The sequence below is a fragment of the Microcaecilia unicolor genome, chromosome 10 (genome assembly GCF_901765095.1).
Source record: "Microcaecilia unicolor chromosome 10, aMicUni1.1, whole genome shotgun sequence".
Taxonomy (NCBI): domain Eukaryota; kingdom Metazoa; phylum Chordata; class Amphibia; order Gymnophiona; family Siphonopidae; genus Microcaecilia; species Microcaecilia unicolor.
The window spans coordinates 198543371-198562637 of record NC_044040.1 but is presented as its reverse complement, the minus strand read 5'-3'; the positions used below and the strand labels follow the sequence as shown (position 1 = coordinate 198562637).

The 19267-nt window shown below is 45.1% G+C and overlaps 1 protein-coding gene across 1 annotated transcript in view; it reads left to right on the top strand.

The window, feature by feature from the left end:
* TNFSF10 (TNF superfamily member 10) overlaps positions 1-3714 on the top strand; it is a 33922-nt gene extending 30208 nt beyond the window's left edge. The window contains exon 6 of the mRNA XM_030216149.1: positions 2810-3714. Within this exon, the coding sequence (XP_030072009.1) occupies positions 2810-3264 (455 nt within the window). The 3' untranslated portion in view covers positions 3265-3714. The remainder of the gene's footprint in view (positions 1-2809) is intronic.
* The last annotated feature ends 15553 nt before the right edge of the window (positions 3715-19267 follow it).

Here is a 19267-nt window from a genome sequence, read left to right as displayed (position 1 = left end):
GAAGGGTTCGTAAGGTTCGTTAGCTCCGTAAATCTGTAACCATCTCTCTCGGCCCCGCCCCCACAACTCTGATAGGTCTGCCGCCCTCGACGTCAGCACGTTTTGACGTCCGCAACGTCATCACGTTATGACGCCGAGGGCAGCGGACCTATCAGAGGCGCGAGGGCGGGGCCGAGAGAGATGGCTACAGATTTAGGAAGGTAACGAAACTTACGAACCCTTCACTTCAGTGAAGCCACGGAGTCGGCTTCACAACGTTGCAGGTGCGTTCTCTAAAACTACACAGCTTACAAATATACAAATTAAAAATCAAAGGGTGCATAGAAGGGGGGGGAAGCGGGGGGGGCAACTACCCTGGAACTGGGAGGGAGGGGGAGAGGGGGGCAACGACCCTAGAACTGGGTGGGTGGGGGCGGGGCCATGACACTGGAACTTGGAGGGGGGCCAGGGGGACCCTGGAACTGGGGGGGGGGCCCTGGCACACACTCTCATTCTCACACACACACAATCACAGCTCCCTAATTTTTCAATTAAACATCGCAGGGTGGACGGAGGGGGGGGGAAGGGGGGGGCAACTACCCTGGAACTGGGAGGGAGGAAGAGAGGGGGGCAACGACTCAGGAACTGGATGGGTGGGAGGGAGAGCTGACCCTGGAACTTGGAAGGGGGGGGCCAGGCGGACCATGAAACTGGGAGGGAGGGGGAGGGGGGGGCAATGACCCAGGAACTGGATGGGTGGGTGGAAGGGAGGGCAGACTCTGGAACTTGGAAGGGGGGGGGGGTGGACGGACACTGAAACTGGGAGGCAGGGAGGGAAGGGGCCCCTGGCGCACACTCTCATTCTCACACACACTCGCACACAGTCTCACTTTCTCTGTCACGCACATTCACTCTCTCTCTCTATCACACACTCACTCTCACACACACTCTGTAAAACACACACTCCGAGGAAAACCTTGCTAGCGTCCGTTTCATTGGTGTCAGAAACGGGCCTTTTTTCCTAGTTTCTAAATAAAAGCATGTACTTCATTACGTTCAAAATGTAGAACCAGATGATCATGAGGTCCTTCCCCCTGCCCCCGTTTCATACAGATGTGTGTGTAGTCTGCTCTGGGCATCCCTTTAGTTGGGACGGGCTGTCATTTCAATGACATGGGATATGTCAACAACATATCCTATGTCATTCATTGCATGTTGTTAACAAATGAAAATGAGCAGAAAAAGACATTACACATTGTGGGGGGTTTTGTTCCCCAATAATAGTGTGCATTATTTGTAATGTGTGCTCACTTTGCAAATAGTGTGCTTATATAGAAGACCATAAGTGATGCCATACTGGGACAGACCGAAGGACCATCAAGCACAGCATCCTGTTTCCAACAGTGGCTAATCCAGGTCACAAGCACCTGGCAAGATCCGAAAACAGCAAAACAGATTTTATGCTGCTTACACTATGCGGCTAGGAAAGCGAATAGAATGTTGGGTATTATTAGGAAAGGTATAGAAAACAGGTGTGAGGATGTTATAATGCCGTTGTATCGCTCCATGGTGCGACCGCACCTTGAGTATTGTGTTCAATTCTGGTCGCCGCATCTCAAGAAAGTTATAGTAGAATTGGAAAAGGTGCAGCGAAGGGTGACTAAAATGATAGCGGGGATGGGATGACTTCCCTATGAAGAAAGACTAAGGAGGCTAGGGCTTTTCAGTTTGGAGAAGAGACGGCTCAGGGGAGACATGATAGAGGTATATAAAATAATGAGTGGAGTGGAACAGGTGAATGTGAAGCGTCTGTTCACGCTTTCCAAAAATACTAGGACTAGGGGGCATGCGATGAAACTACAGTGTAGTAAATTTAAAACAAATCGGAGGAAATGTTTCTTCACCCAACGTGTAATTAAACTCTGGAATTCGTTGCCGGAGAACGTAGTGAAGGCGGTTAGCTTGACAGAGTTTAAAAAGGGGTTGGACAGTTTCTTAAAGGACAAGTCCATAGTCCGCTACTAAATGGACTTGGGAAAAATCCACAATTTTGGGAATAACATGTATAAAATGTTTGTACGTTTGGGTAGCTTGCCAGGTGCCCTTGACCTGGATTGGCCGCTGTCAGGGACAGGATGCTGGGCTCGATGGACCTTTGGTCTTTTCCCAGTATGGCATTACTTATGTACACTAAGATAAGCAGTGGATTTTCCTAAGTCCATCTTAATAATGGCTTATGGACTTTACTTTTAGGAAATTATCCATACCTTCTTTAAACCCTGCTAATCCAACTGCTTTTATTACATTCTCTGGCAATGAATGCCAGAGTTTAATTACACATTAAATGAAGAAATATTTTCTCTGATTTGTTTAAAATTTACTGCTTAGTAGCTTCATTGCGTGCACCCTAGTCCTAGTATTTTTGGAAAGAGTTAACAAGCTTTTCACATCTACCCGTTCCGGTCCACTCAGTATTTTATAGTATTTTATACGTGATCCATTACACAACTGCAAAGCACCATGCATACACATTTTCTTCAGGAAAAAGTGTGCACTATGCCCCGGATTCTATAAAGGTCACTCAAATTTGTGCACCATTTACTGAGTTCAGCCCAATAGTGATCCCTGATCGCTACACATTACTAACTGTATCTGATATCCTGAAATGATAATAACAAATCTATGCAAGCCACATTGAACCTGCAAATAGGTGGGGGAATGTGGGATACAAATGCAATAAATAAATAAATAGTGTGCATTCCTTGCAAAGAGGGTAATTTACTCTCTTTCTCTCTCCTTGTCTTTTGTTTGTTTTTGTTTTTATAAATAGATACTTTGATAAGATCAAGATTTTCGGGGCAGAAAATCCAGACATGGGAACCCTGGAAAGGCCTGTCACTTCTGCACAACATGGACTTCAAGAATGGAGAGCTAGTTATTTTAAAGAGTGGGTTTTATTACATTTATTCACAAACATATTTCCGATACCGGGAGCCTGAAGAGGATATGGAGATCCACTCAGCTTCTGTGACCAGCAACATATTAAATAAACAGATAGTGCAATATATTTACAAAGTGACACGTTATCCGGATCCGATACTGCTGATGAAAAGTGCAAAAACAACCTGCTGGTCCAAAAACGCTGAATATGGACTTCATTCCATTTATCAAGGCGGCGTCTTTAACCTAAAATACAATGACAAAATTTTCATCACCGTCAGCAATGTGACTTTGATTGACATGGATAGCAACGCAAGCTTCTTTGGCGCCTTTCTTGTGGGCTGAATGAGACATTCGAGCCACTGTTTTGCCCGGAGCCTTTTCTGATGGCTGGCGCTTGCACAGCAACAGACTAAACCTAATACCAAGATACGATACCTCAGGGGCGTATCTTGGGGGCCAGGGCCCCCGTAGATTTGGCCCCGGACCCCCCCCTACCGACGGCCCTCGCAAACCCCCCCTCCCGCCGCCAACCTGCCGTCGCCTACCTTTGCTGGCGGGGGGCCCCAACCCCCGCCAGCTGAAGCCGTCTTCCTTCGTTGTTTGAGTCTTCTTTCTGAGTCTGACGTCCTGCACGTTGTGTACGTGCAGGACGTCCGAGTCAGACTCAGAAAGAAGAAACAAGGAAGACGGTTGGGGTCCCCCGCCAGCAAAGGTAGGCGACAGCGGGCGGAGGGTCTGCGGCGGTCGAGACGGTCGTCGGGTGGGCCACAGAGGTGGTTCTGGCGGCGGCGGGGGGGGGGTGGCAGCAATGGTGGCGGGGGCGGCAGTGGTGGCGCTGGGGAGGGGTTAAAATGTGCCCCCTCACCTCTGGACCCCCCTACCGGCGAAGTCCAGATACGCCCCTGCAATACCTACTAGATAATGTAAATGATACAAGCAAAACTGCTGGAAACTCTTTCAATACTGTGTCTGGCACATTGGATCAACTCTGAAGAAGACACGCACCAATCACAGTCGACCCACTGCTTTCACCAGTGAAAGCAGCAGATATGTTCTAAATATGTGGTATGTATGCGCATATGATTAACTGTGTGGCTCACCTATATCTGTTTGCATATTTGGATTATAGATATTTCAAATATTGAAAACTTAAAAAAAATATGTGTACAGATATCCAGTGCCTTGTGGCATAAATGACTTTTTGCCATTACACGCTTTATCACTAAGGCTGACAAGTTCAGGTAAGTCTCAGATTTTCATTAACTCTGTGCAATATCTGATTTAGAAACTCAGTTTAAAATTCCAACTCATATATTCTATTTTTGCAATACTGAACCCTGATTTGAAGGTTAAATTCAGACACTGTAGAGTATTTAAGAGTTGGGAATATACATGAGCATCAAAACTCAACGCACTTTCTGCTGGCCCTCCTGGGTCATTGTAACTGTGTTAAGGACTGTGCGAGATTCTACATTTCCCATCAGTTGGGCTTGTCCCTTGTCATTTTAGTAAACATAATGAGGTTAACTCTATAAGGAGGGTGTCAACATTCCGGCTCTAAGAACACATGTAAACAGGGCCAGCCGAAGGCAAAATACCACTTGAGGTAGAGCTAAGATGCCGCCCCTCCCCCCCCCCCCCCCCCCCCCCGGGCTGAGATGCTTCCCCCTCCCGGGCCGAGATGTTGCCCCCTTCCTATCTCCTGCCCGTTCGTGGCATTTACCTGTTTCATCACGTTCCAAACCCAGTAACGGCAGTGATTCCCATACACTGCCCTGCTGCCGGCCCCCTCCTTTTTCCTTTACTGCAGCTGGGCTGAGCTTCTGATGAAACAGGAAGTTACATCAGAGAGGCAGCTGCAGTAAAGGGAAGAGGCGGGTGCCAGCGGCAGGGCAGCATATAGGAATCGCTGTCGCTGCCAGGTCTGGAACGTAACAAAACAGGTAAACATCGCAAATGGGGAGATGCCGCTCCCCAAAGAGGGGGGAAATGCTATTCCTGAAGAGTGCCGCCTTGCGCCGGAAGAAGAGGACCTTGGCTGGCGGGGGTTGGGGTCCTCCGCCAGCAAAGGTAACCGGCGGCGGGTTGGCGGCGGGAGGGGGGGTCGAGAGGGTTGTCGGCGGGGGGGGGGGGGGGGGTCAAAGTTGTTGGTTGTGGGGGGGGGGGTCTAAAATGTGCCCCTTCACCTCGGGCTCTGGACCCCCCTCCTGCCGAAGTCTGGCTACGCTCCTGCTTTGGTTGACTTTATAGAATAAGCCTTACGGTCACGTGTAAATTTAGGCACCACCATTTGCACCAACGAAAATGTGGTTTAAATGCCTAAATTTACACACAGAGCATCCTTATTCTGTAATTACATGCGTAATTCAAAACCACACCCCATTCTGCCCCAAAATGTCCATGAACCATCCCCTTTCCACGCCCCCTTTTTCAGGCTACGTGTAAATTTTGGGGACAGATCATGCACCTAATTTTATGGATGTAACACTCAATTAAACCTTAATTAGTGCCAATAATTGCTTGTTAAGCTAATGATTGACATTAATTGACTCATTATCTTATTTAATTGCGCAAGCAAATCGGCACCGCGCATTTGCAGCATCAGGAGGTTGATGTCTAAAATTTATAGCTGATTCTAGTCCTGGCCAAGAAGCCACAAGTCACATTCGACACATTTTTTAGAAAAATCGTGGTTTGTAAAATGCTGTATAGTGTTTATTTTTATAACTGGACCAAATTCAGCGTTTGTATATTTGCACAGTAGAAATTGTAAATAATACCTATTTTTTAAAACAGTCCTTGATGTTCAGGGAGGATTTTGAAGATATGATGGTGATACTTTTTTTAGAGTGAAAGAATTGTGGGGATACCAAAGCCCTGTTTATTAAGGCGTGTTAGCATTTTTAATGTGCCTACAATTAGCACATTCGTGTAGGTGCCTATAGGAATATTGTAGGTGCTTACACAGTTAACGCACATACATGGTTAACGCACGTTAAAAATGTTAACGCGCCTGTAATGCAACTTAGTAAACAGGGCCCTAAGGAAAAGGAGGTGTTAGACTGTCAGGGGCCTTTTTACTAAGGCTCGTAGGCGCCTACGTTTGCCCGACGCGTGCCAAATTGGAGTTACCGCCCGGTGACCGCGTGGCTCTCATGGTAATTTCGATTTTGGCATGCGTCCGCTATGTGCACCCCAAAAATATTTTTTATTTTCTGGCATGCAGCAGCTATGCCCATCAAGTGGCGTTTGGCTCACATAGACCATTACTGCCCAGTTACCGTGTGAGTCCTTGCCAGTAGGTCAATGGCTTGCAGCAAGGTCTCTGACCCAAAATGGATGCACGGCAATTTTCATTTTGCTGCACATCCGTTTTCGGCAAAAATTTTAAAAAGACATTTTTTTATGTAGGTACGCTAAAAAATAATTCTGTGCGCGCCCAAAGCACGCGCCTGCACTACCGCAGGCCATTTTTCAGGCCACCTTAGTAAAAGGAGCCCTGAATTTCTAGGTGTCTGCATTGTATATTGGCCCATCCTTCTTGTGGAGATGTGAGGAATGTCAGACAGTTTTCTTTTCAGGACAAAGAACCACATTACTATCCTGCACAGTTATAATAAACAAACATATGAGTGCGGTTGCTCCTATCAGCACATCCTCAAGGAACAGTTCACGTCTGATAACTCCATTATAGCAAGATGAAGTCATGATTTTATATTTTATCTTTCCCTAAGTGGATTATCATTAAACGCATGAGTACTCATCACACTTGCAAGAATACCTTTCTCGTTGGGACACTGAGCTATTGTAATTACTGGCTGGCAAGTTTCTTTCATTGTTAATGACGTGCTTAGAAGATCTTACAAGCCTGTAATTGTAAAATACACTTTTTGGTAAATGCTGATGCATTGATTAATACATTTTTATATCAATTTTGAAACTGCTTTTCTTTATTTTATCATTGTGTGGCGTTCATTGTTTTAGATCTCTAGGACAAAATTGCATTCCCTGTTTACTAATATGGATGGAAATTTTGATCAGCGTCATTGTGGGTTAAAACATTTGAAGTGTTGTTTTATTAATAACTTTAGCAAAAGTGTATCCTACTTGCACAAGATTCATTTTAAAACTGAAAGAGAAATAGCGACATTTGTTTTCTTTTGCATTGTGTCTCATCTGAAAGGACAGAGAAAATGACAAAGGGTTCTTTATTTTTTTCACTCCCCTTATTTTAACATATGCTACAAGCATTTAGGGACCTCCTTACTAAGCAGTATTAGATTTATAACAGAGGTTTTCACAGGGCCGTGCCAACACGGTAAGCGAGGTAAGCATGGCAGGAGGGCGCCATCCTCTGGGGGGGCGCCCCGACGCACCATGCTTACCTCGCCCTCTTCTCCCCAGATTCTTTTCCTTTTTTTTTTTTGTTTAAATTTACCTCTGTCCGGCGGCAGCGTAGCGTTAGTGAGAAGGAGGCGGCGCTCCCCCGCCCCGACGTGTCAGTCTTCCCTTTGCTCAGTTCCGCCTACTTCTGACATCAGAAATGATGTCATAAGAAGGCGGGAACTGAGCGAAGGGAAGACTGACACGTCGGAGCGGGGGAGCGCCGCCTCCTTCTCACTAAACGCTACGCTGCCGCCAGACAGAGGTAAATTTAAACAAAAAGAAAAGGATCTGGGGAGAAGAGGGCAGGTAGTGTAGCGCGGGGCCAACTGCAGGGGGCGCCGGAGACCCTAGGCACGGCCCTGGGTTTTCATGTGCTCTCACAGCCTACTGAGGTTCTCCATTATCAGCCCACTGATCATTTCTCTATGTAAACTGCACTGCTGCATTCCTCAAAGTACTGGGGACTCGCTTGACCATTAACACAGAAGTTTTGTACCTAACATGTCTAACTTAGCAGATAGTACACCTTAGTCAGTTGACCCATTGGGAGGATAAGTACATAAGCACCGCCATACTGGGAAAAGACCAAGGGTCCATCGAGCCCAGCATCCTGTCTCTGACAGCGGCCAATCCAGGCTTCAAGAACCCGGCAACCCCCTCCCCCCCCCCCAAAAAAAAAAAAAAAAAAAAAAAAAAAATTTTAATAATGTTCAATGGACTTTTCCTTCAGGAATCTGTCCAAACCCCCCTTAAACTCCGTAAGGCCAGCTGCTGTCACTACATTCTCCGGCAATGAGTTCCAGAGTCCAACTACATGCTGAGCAAAGAAAGACTTTCTCTTATTTGTTTTAAATCTACCATATTCTAGCTTCATCTTGTGTCCCCTGGTTTTGTTGTTGTTTGAAAGTGTAAACAAACGCTTCACATCTGTCAGCTCTACTCTGCTCATTATCTTGTAGACTTCTATCATATCACCCTTCAGCCGCCTTTTCTCCAAGCTGAAGAGCCCTAACCTTCTCAGCCTTTCCTCATAGGGAAGTCATTCCATTCCCTTTATAATAATTTTATAAAGTTGTACTTATTTTATGACGTGAAGTTCATGCCTACGTGACTTTATCAATGACAGGTGTAGGCTATGAAAGAATGTGCGTGGCTTGTGGAAATGTTACGTGTACTTTCACATGTACACATGTAAATTAAGGAATTTAGGGGTCCTTTTACCGAGGGCCCTGTGGTAGCTGTGGGGACCATTTTTGCCACGTGCCAGAGCCCTTTTTACTGCAGTGGGTAAAAAGCCCCTAAAAATGACATGGCCATGCGGGGAGGGGGGGGGAACACTTACCACCACCCATTAAGATGGCAGTAAGAGCACCCGCGGTAACCGGGCAGCACCGTAGCACTGCGCTAGAAAGTACAGAATTATTTTCCATACTGCTGGAAATGGCGCACGCTCGAGGTGGCCGTGTTGGGCTAGTGGTAGTCCCGGATTGCCCCTTAATAATCTACCCATGGTAAGTGTGGAATCTGCCTACACCTGCACCTAAACTCTGCCCCTGCACATGCCTACAGTGAAAGTATGCATCATGCTTTGTTGCTCTATTCTATAAGCCATCGTTGATGCATGCATGTGGTCATTTATCACACGTAGTATTTGTGTGCATTCTTAGGGGTCCTTTTACCGATCTGCCATAAGCACTACCATACTGCAGCTTAAAATGGTATATTGCCACGTTACTAGTTTTCCCCTCAGGCCGCGTATTCAGATACGGTTGATAGCATCCTAATTTTATCTGCTGAGTTAACCAGGCATTGGTCTGATTATCAGCCAGTGACCACAGATACTTTGATATTCAACGCTGGAAGTTGCACATTACAACTAATACTACTACTTATCATTTCTGTAGCACTACTAGACGTACGCAGTGCTGTACACTTGAACATGAAGAGACAGTCTCTGCTCGACAGAGCTTACAATCTAATTAGCACATGCTCCAGTACTGAATTTCTCAGGTTATTTCAGCCCACAGCTTACAATCCACTTACTGCCATGGTCTGAATATCAGGCCTTCTGAAAAATTCCCATGTTCCCAAACTATTTGCTGGTTCACAGGAGAATTTCCAAGCTAATGGTGAAAAATAGAAAATATTCACCTGTCCTCTAGCATGTTGGCAGGTTGAGAGAATAAAAAGGGTTGGCAAATGCAGACAGATCAAGTTTGCAGTGCTGACTTGTGGGGTAAAGATATTTTAGTAAGTTCACTTTCAATTGGCATGAATAAAAGTGAATTCAGTCCCTGTTTCATCCTCGTACGCAGCTCAGGGGCCCTTTTACTAAGCTGCGTAAGCGTCTACGCACGCCCAACGTGAGCCAAAATAGAGTTACTGCCCGGCTACCGCACGGCTCTTGCGGTAATTTCATTTTTGGCGTACATCCGATACAATCCAAGTGGCATTTGACGCGCATAGATCATTACCACCCGGTTACCACGTGAGTCTTTACCGCTAGGTCAATGGCTGGCGGTAAGGTCTCAGATCCAAAATGGACGCGCAGCAATTTTGTTTTTGCCGCACATCCATTTTTGGCAAAAATTTTAAAAAGGCATTTTTTACAGGCACAATGAAAAATGGATCAGTGTCCACCCAAAACCCACTCCTACACTACTGCAAGTCATTTTTCAACGCACCTTAGTAAAGGGACCCCTCAAGTTTTTATCCATCCCATACATGAGAATGGCCACTCTCCCTCACAAGTTGTCACCAGGGACCCACAACTTTGTGATATGTCCCTGACAAAATGTCAGTGACAAATGACATAAAAGACATAAGCGGAAGTAGGTTGAATAGAGAACGAAACATAGATATTGGTAGATTTTGCTTGGTAAAGCTCATGTTAGTGTTATAGGGTATTGACACAAGCATTAATAAGTGATAAACATCGGGGTTATCAGGGTTTCTGCAGAGTTTATAACTAGAGTTTCAGACCACCCAAAACACGGCAGCCAGACTTATTTTCGGCAGGTCAAGATTCGATAGCGCAACACCCCTTCGAGAGAAGCTTCACTGGCTCCCCATCAAAGAAAGAATTAATTTTAAAGTTCACACAATGATCTACAAGATATTACACGGAGAAGCCCCTACCTACATGAATAACTTTATTGACCTCCCAACCAGAAACAGTTTGATGTCTTCCCGTACTTACCTTAATTTACATCTTCCCAACTGCAGAGGAATTAAGTACAAATCCTTCTATGCATCCAGCTTTTTCCTTTTTGGGTAGCCAGCTTTGGAATGCTCTTACCAAGACCCATACGAACAATCAACGGCCTTTTGCCCTTCAGAAAAGCATTGAAGACCCATCTCTTCAAGAAAGCCTACCCTAACGATTCAACTTAACTAAAGCCAGCCTACATGATTCTAACCGACGATTGTTATACATTGACCATGTTTCCCATTATCCATATTGCTATCTCATATCTATTCCTACTACTACTACTTAACATTTCTAAAGCGCTACTAGGGTTACGCAGCGCTGTACAATTTAACATAGAAGGACAGTCCCTGCTCAAAGAGCTTACAATCTAAAGGACACGTGAACAGTCAGGGGCAGTCAAATTGGGGCAGTCTGGATTTCCTGAAAGGTAAGAGTTAGGTGCCGAACGCAGCATTGAAGAGGTGGGCTTTAAGCAAAGACTTGAAGATGGGCAGGGAGGGGGCTTGGCGTTAAGGGCTCGGGAAGGCTCTCCATTTTCCTACGCCTACCTCCTAACGTTAATTTCCTTCTGCACCCAACTCCTCCTATGTTCAATTTACTTATCCGTTAACCACATTAATATTACGCTTACTACAAACTGTATATTCTTTTTACGACTTTGTAATTCTCTTTTTTTATTGTTACTATGTAAGCCGCATTGAGCCTGCCATATATGGGAAAGCGCTGGGTACAAATGTAATAAATAAATAAAATAAATAAATAAATAATCACGTCACTAAAAAAAACACAGCCACCAGACTGTACAGCAAGGCTGCTATGCAACCCCCCAACTTGGTAATGAGAAGGGGTCCCCCATATCTTTGGTCCCCTGGACCTAGTAGGCCATAAGGGGATCCGTCCTTTGGTTGCAGATAACAAGGGACTCAGGTAAAGGGATAAGAAGTGAATACAATGGTAATATTTGAAAAGGAAAACATGTTTCCCTACAATATAATTTTTTCTGCGACATGTCACCAATTACTAGCAATGCTTGGTTTTAAGATGAAAGCATTTTTCCTGGAATTCAAGTATTCTTTCGTCTGTCATGTTGCATTTGGATCATTACAGCATGACCTTGACAACAAAATTCTTAGAAGCATTCAAAAGTCAGTACACTATCTGGTATTTCTAAAGCATTCCTTTCTTTAGCTATTCTGCAGGGGAAAAAAACATTTATAAGCATGACTGGAGGAGTGGCCTAGTGGTTAGGGTGGTGGACTTTGGTCCTGGGGAACTGAGGAACTGAGTTCGATTCCCACTTCAGGCACAGGCAGCTCCTGGTGACTCTGGGCAAGTCACTTAACCCTCCATTGCCAAATATAAGCCACATTGAGCCTGCCATGAGTGGAAAAGCACGGGGTACAACTGTAACAAAAATAAAATAGATACTATTGGAGATTCTACATGGAATGTTGCTATTCCACTAGCAACATTCCATGTGGAAGGCTGCGCAGGCTACTGTTTCTGTGAGTCTGACGTCCTGCACAGGACGTCAGACTCACAGAAGCAGAAGCCTGCGCGGCCACATTGGTGATCTGCAAGGGCCGACTTCTACATGGAATGTTGGAATAGCAACATTCCATGTAGAATCTCCAATAGTAGCAACAGTGGAGGAGTGGCCTAGTGGTTAGGGTGGTGGACTTTGGTCCTGAGGAACTGAGTTTGATTCCCACTTCAGGCACAGGCAGCTCCTTGTGACTCTGGGCAAGTCACTTAACCCTCCATTGCCTGCCGCATTGAGCCTGCCATGAGTGGGAAAGCGCGGGGCACAAATGTAACTAAAATAAATAAATGGTAAACAGATTTAGCATTGAAGGGTAGTTCATTCTTTTGCTGGGAAGTGTTTAAAAGACCTGTTTTCTAAAGTGTATTAAAGATTTGCAGCTACCACATGGTCATTTGCCAAAATTACCCCCAGTATCAGCAAAGCTTCTGCATTAACTTTGGGGGGGTGTTCCCAGCATCTTCCCATAGAGTTAAGGCAGACAATTGCTTATCGTGCACCAACAACTTAAATATTAAATACCTTTGCTGGTGGGGATCCTCAAGACCCACCAGCTAATGACATAGGCAGCCCATTGTAACTCCCTTTTTGGCAGCCAGAAGCAGCATTGCATGGGGTGCCGGCATCAGTGAACTAGGAATGCTGCTACTGACTGGCACAAGAGGAGATATGGTGAGCTACCAATGTCCACATCAGCTATCGCACAGTGCACCACTGCTGGGTGCACTGTTCCCTCTAAGCTCAGAGGGATTCCTCCAACTGAATTGCTACCAGTGGGAGGTGGTGCTTCAATATTGCGTTGTCAATCACTAGGGACAGGTAGGTTCCTTGGTGTCCTGCAGAGTAGAGAATGACATGGGGATGGGGACCCGCAGTAACTGCGAGGATGGGGACAGGGACAGAGATTGCAGGGACGGGGTGGGGACAGATCCCATGGGGACGGGACAGGGACAGAGCTCACGGGGACGGGGCAGGGATGGGGACAAAGCCCACGAGGATGAGGTCAAACTTGGTCCCTGTGTCATTGTCTGCTTTGAAGCCTTCTTTAGATTGTAAGCTCCTTTGAGCAGGGACCGTCCTTGGTTTATTTTGTACAGCGCTGCGTAACCCTAGTAGCGCTCTAGAAATGTTAAGTAGTAGTAGTAGTAAGCCTGTTAATGAACTGGACTGTTATTTATGTTTGAGTGATGCAGACAACAATATTTTGATTTTTTTTGGAAAAACAAGCAAACACGCTGGCCACAACAATCAATATTTGCATAGGGGATCCTGTACATCCTGCTACTACTACTACTTATCATTTCTATAGCGCTACAAGGCATACGCAGTGCTGTACACCACCAGCACGTCTTCTAAGAAGACATCTTCTATTGCAGGAAGGACTGTGGAAGAAAGGAGAGCTAGACTGAATCCTGAGATTGTTGATGACTTATTCATCCACAGATTAAAAAATCATAACAGTGCTTCATAGGGCATATTTCTCCCTTCTAAGGCATACAGAATGGGTTGTATTTTGTACCCCTGGACATTTTAACGGGGTGGATTAGGATTCCTTGAGGCAGTAGAAGTCAGCTATTGTTGAGGTTGGAAGGGTAGCGGTGAGGAGAGTTATTATAGCTGCTCACTGTTATTACTGTTTTCTGTTTGTAATTTATACACAATAGTTGCACAGCATATTGTTCCTTTTTATACTTTAGTAAAAAGATTTCAATATGAAATCATAATTGTTTGAGGCTTCTGCAGATGAGGACAGAGCCCATGGGAGCGGAGCGGGGATGGGACGGTGATGGAAACAGGGCCTGTGGGGATGGAGACAGAGCTTGCCTGCGTCCTGGTCCCTCACTATTGAAAAAGTGATAGTGAAATAGCACCCCCCTCTGGCAGGACCGCTTAGCTTAGAGGAAACAGTGGCTGGTTAGACCTGAGCTGAAAGTAGACCAGCCTAGGCTCACCTGGACCCACTTGCCCTAATGCAAAACAGACTTAAAGAACTCAGTATATGTAATTTTCTGTTTGTTTAGAGGAAGACTGGGGAAGCAGTGCTGAGATAAGTCACTCCACCTGCAAGTGTGAGCGGGACAGGCTGATTGGGATTTTCAATGCCTGGAAAAAAAAAAAAAAATCCAGTGCTCTGGACTGTATTTTCCAGAGTTTTGCCTGAGCACAGAATAGTCACAAAAGGAAAATTTGGTTCAACAGTGCTATTACTATTTTGATTCTGGTATGGCCCCTTAACCAGAATCCTTCACATATTCTTTTCTCCGTAGCTCCCTACAGTTCCACCATCTGTGAAGGTTTTCACCGCCTCATTGTTTCCTGGCATAATTTCATTGCTTCACTGTCTGTTGGCTTTTCTGTGGTGTGCTCATCGCTTGCAAAAACAGGCCAAAATGAGTATCAACAATGATCCATCAAGCTTGCTAAATCTGTTCATTTCATTTGATGTAAAACAATTTCTGACTAGTAATGAAATGATGTAAGCACATGATTTAAATATTTATATATTTATTTATTAGGATTTATTTACCTCCTTTTTGAAGGAATTCACTCAAGGCGGTGTACAGCAAGAATAAGTCAAACATACAGTAAGCAATAGACAGTTACGGCAGTAAAAATATTCAAACAATAATACAAAGTATGGCATAGAGGGGCATAATCGAACGCAAACGCCCATCTCCATGGGCGTTTATCTCCGAGGACGGGTCCGCAAAGGGGCGGGCCAGAACGTATTTTCAAAAAAGATGGGTGTCCATCTTTTGTTTTGATAATACGGTTTGTGCCGGGCAAATGCATTGCATTTGGGCAGATTTGAGCTGGGCGGTATCGGTTTTCAGCGATAATGGAAACCGAAGGCGCCCAGCTCAAAAACGAACAAATCCAAGGCATTTGGTCATGGGAAGGGCCAGGATTCATAGTGCACTGGTCTCCCTCACATGCCAGGACACCAACCGGGCACCCTAGGGGGGCACTTGTAACAATTAAAAAAAAATTAAAATACCTCCCAACTCCATAGCTCCCTTACCTTGGGTGCTGAGCCCCCCAAATCCCCCCCAAAACCCACTCCCCAGAACTCTACACCATTACCATAGCACTTATGGCTGAAGGGGGGCACCTAGATGTGGGTACAGTGGGTTTTGGGGGCGGTTTGGAGCGTTCCCATTTACCAGCACAAGTGTAACAGGTAGGGGGTGATGGGCCTGGCTCCACCTGCCTGAAGTCCACTGCACCCACTAACAACTGCTCCAGGGACCTGCATACTGCTGTGATGGAGCTGGGTATGATATTTGAGGCTGGCATACAGGCTGGAAAACAAAGTTTTTAAAGTTCTTTTTTTGGTGGGAGGGGGTTAGTGACCACTGGGGGAGTCAGGGGAGGTCATCCCCGATTCCCTCAGGTGGGCAGTTGGGGCACTTTTTGGGGACTTGTTCGTGAAAAAAAGGGTCCAAAAAAAGTGACCCAAATTCTCGCTTCTGGCGCCCTTCTTTTTTCCATTATCGGCCGAGCGCACCCATCTCTCTTCAGCCAATAAACACACCCCAGTCCCGCCTTCACCACACCTCCGACACGCCCCCATCAACTTTGTCTGTTCCCGCGACAGACTGCAGTTGGAGGCGCCCAAAATCGGCTTTCGATTATACCGATTTGGGCGCCCATGAGAGAAAGGCGCCCATCTCCCGATTTGGGTCGAAATATGGGCGTCTTTCTCTTTCGAAAATAAGCCTGATAGTATACTACTTAAAATGTCAACACAATATGTAATAGAACATTTTAATAGACAGCATAGGGTATAAGCAACGATGGAACATATAGATAGATAACAGATTAACAGGAGTAAGAAAATAAGGGGCCCTTTTACTAAGCTACATAGGCGTCTATGCGTGCCCAACACACATCAATTTTGAGTTACCGCCCGGCTACCGCATGGCCCTTGCAGTAATTTCATTTTTGACCTGTGCCCGCTACGCATACCGGAAAATAATTTCTATTTTCTGGCGCGCGGCAGAAACTGGGTGGTAATCATGCATAGACGATTACCATACAGTTACCACTTGAGACCTTACCGCTAAGTCAATGATTTGCAGTAAGGTCTCAGACCCAAAATGGATGCCCGGCAATTTTCATTTTGCCGCATGTCCATTTTCGGCAAAAATTTTAAAAAGGGCATTTTTACCGGTGCGCTGAAAAATGATTCTGCGCCCACCTAAGACACGTGTCTACACTACTGCAGGCCATTTTATAGTGCGCCTTTGTAAAAAGGTCCCTAAGGGGATAGTTAAAGAGTTGCAAATGAGGTCAGAAAGGTGCTTGAACATGACCTTGGCTAGGGTAGGAGTGGATAAACATGTATGATAATTTGAGAGAAATATAGTATGTTATGGTGGATTGTTTCACATGTCTATGGGAAATATTTATTTTACTCCCCTACATCAAGGCCATTATTAAAATTGTAGCAGATGAAGTTGTGTTCGGGGAGCCCCTGTAGCTAGGCCTTGCTTGGAGAGCAGCAGGGTACCTATAGGAGGGATGGAGCAGGCCTGTAGTGTCACAGAATTGCAAACCCCCTACAATGATCAAGTGAATAAGAGATGTAAACTTTATTAATTCATAGAGCACAGCACCCAACATGTGCAATGTCCAAAAAAGCACCTATTTTATGCCTTTTTTTAAAATAAAAAACTCACTTTAAATATCACAGGATACGCTTTCAATATACACATTGAGGGACCTTTTTACTAAGCTGCGTTGTGCAAAAAATATTTCAGTGTCATAATTGATTCTATTTAATATTCATCTTCAGAAAACAGTCCCTAACATAAACACATTTTTGGCAAATCATGATTTGAGAGTGCATCACCCCTTCGAGAAAAGTTTCATTGGCTCCCTATTAAAGGACAAATAAACTTCAAGGTCCACACACTGATTCATAAGATCATCCATGGAGAATCTCCGAACTACATGACCGACGATCGACCTACCCACCAGAAACACGTCGGAATCCTCTCAAAATTACCTCAACCTGCACTACCCTAACTGCAAAGGACTCAAGTATAAAGCCTTGTATGATTCCAACTTCTCCTTCAAAGGCAGTCAACTGTGGAACGCCCTACCCAGATCCATTCGTTCTATTAAAGACTACCTACCCTTCAGAAAATCGCTGAAAACCCATCTATTCAAGGAAGCTTATCCAAACACCACGACCTAACCCTACGAACCCACCTATTCATCACCAGTTCTTATGACAACGGCAATGACTCAGACCACGCCTCCTCCAATTTTCCCTATGCTTATCCTGACCCTAATTGCAAAGGACTCAAGTATAAAGCCTTGTATGATTCCAACTTCTCCTTCAAAGGCAGTCAACTCTGGAACGCCCTACCCAGATCCATTCGTTCTATTAAAGACTACCTACCCTTCAGAAAATCGCTGAAAACCCATCTATTCAAGGAAGCTTATCCAAACACCACGACCTAACCTACGAACCCACCTATTCATCACCTGTTCCTGTGACAACGGCAATGACTCAGACCACGCCTCCTCCAATTTTCCCTATGCTTATCCTGACCCTAATTGCAAAGGACTCAAGTATAAAGCCTTGTATGATTCCAACTTCTCCTTCAAAGGCAGTCAACTCTGGAACGCCCTACCCAGATCCATTCGTTCTATTAAAGACTACCTACCCTTCAGAAAATCGCTGAAAACCCATCTATTCAAGGAAGCTTATCCAAACACCACGACCTAACCTACGAACCCACCTATTCATCACCTGTTCCTGTGACAACGGCAATGACTCAGACCACGCCTCCTCCAATTTTCCCTATGCTTATCCTGACCCTAATTGCAAAGGACTCAAGTATAAAGCCTTGTATGATTCCAACTTCTCCTTCAAAGGCAGTCAACTCTGGAACGCCCTACCCAGATCCATTCGTTCTATTAAAGACTACCTACCCTTCAGAAAATCGCTGAAAACCCATCTATTCAAGGAAGCTTATCCAAACACCACGACCTAACCTACGAACCCACCTATTCATCACCTGTTCCTGTGACAACGGCAATGACTCAGACCACGCCCCCTCCAATTTTCCCTATGCTTATCCTGACCCTATCCCTGATTATCTCAATCTAACCTAATACTAACACCTCCTCCTACCTCCTCTAACCCCTCTCCCTTATATTATTACCTGTCCACACATCCCCATTACTCTGCTAAGCTTAGCATGTTTTTTCTCTGCATTACACTTTGTAATTCTACTACTATGTAAGCCGCATTGAACCTGCTATGAGTGGGAAAGTGCGGGGTACAAATGTAACAAATAAATAAATAAATAAATAAACACTCCCACTGATAACACCTTTATTAGAGAGGATCTCTGATGTGTAAGCTCCACTCCAACACAATCGTAATTTCACTCAAAATTCATTACTGAGGGGGGTCTTTTACTATGCCCCGGTAGCATTTTTAGCTGACGGTAGAAATCAGCTGACAGTAAATGCCGAGATATCTGTTATATTCCTATTTGCATCTCAGCATTTACCACCAGCTGATTTCTACCGTCAGCTACAAATGCTACCGCGGTTTAGTAAAAGACCCCTTGAGTTCCTGTCTTCACTTCCGCAGGTAAAGGAAAATGGTGTCAGGCGTCCTATATAGCAAGTCACATGATCACACACAGTCAATCACAAAGCAGAGCAACTTTCACGCAATCCAGCTCATCATTGAAGCCCTGAGGCATCATAGATTTCAAAGTAGAAATCCGGTAATGCTCCTAGCTTAGCTGACAGTCTCTTTCTTCACCTTTGGGAGCTAACGGATTCCAGCAGTGCAAATCTGAAATGCCATGTTTTGCTTTAATCCAGTGACACACCAATGGAGCTGTCAGACGATTGGTTTTTATGTGGCTGTAATGTTCATTTAATCATAGTCTTATCATACATTTCATTCTTTCAACATACACAGAGGGATGGGGAATAAAACAGCGTAAGTCACATAAGATGATTTACAACTTGTAATGTATTTAGATTTGACGTTGGCGGTTTCACGTTGGCTGACTTTCCCCACTGATGTTCAGCTGCACTTAAATGTCCAGTGGTGCTGAATAAACGCACAGACCATCACGTCACTACAGGGGTGAATTAAGTCCAACCTAAGCACAGCCCAACAATGATTCCCCTTGTACCTTCCATTCCGTGACTGAAAAGACATTAAG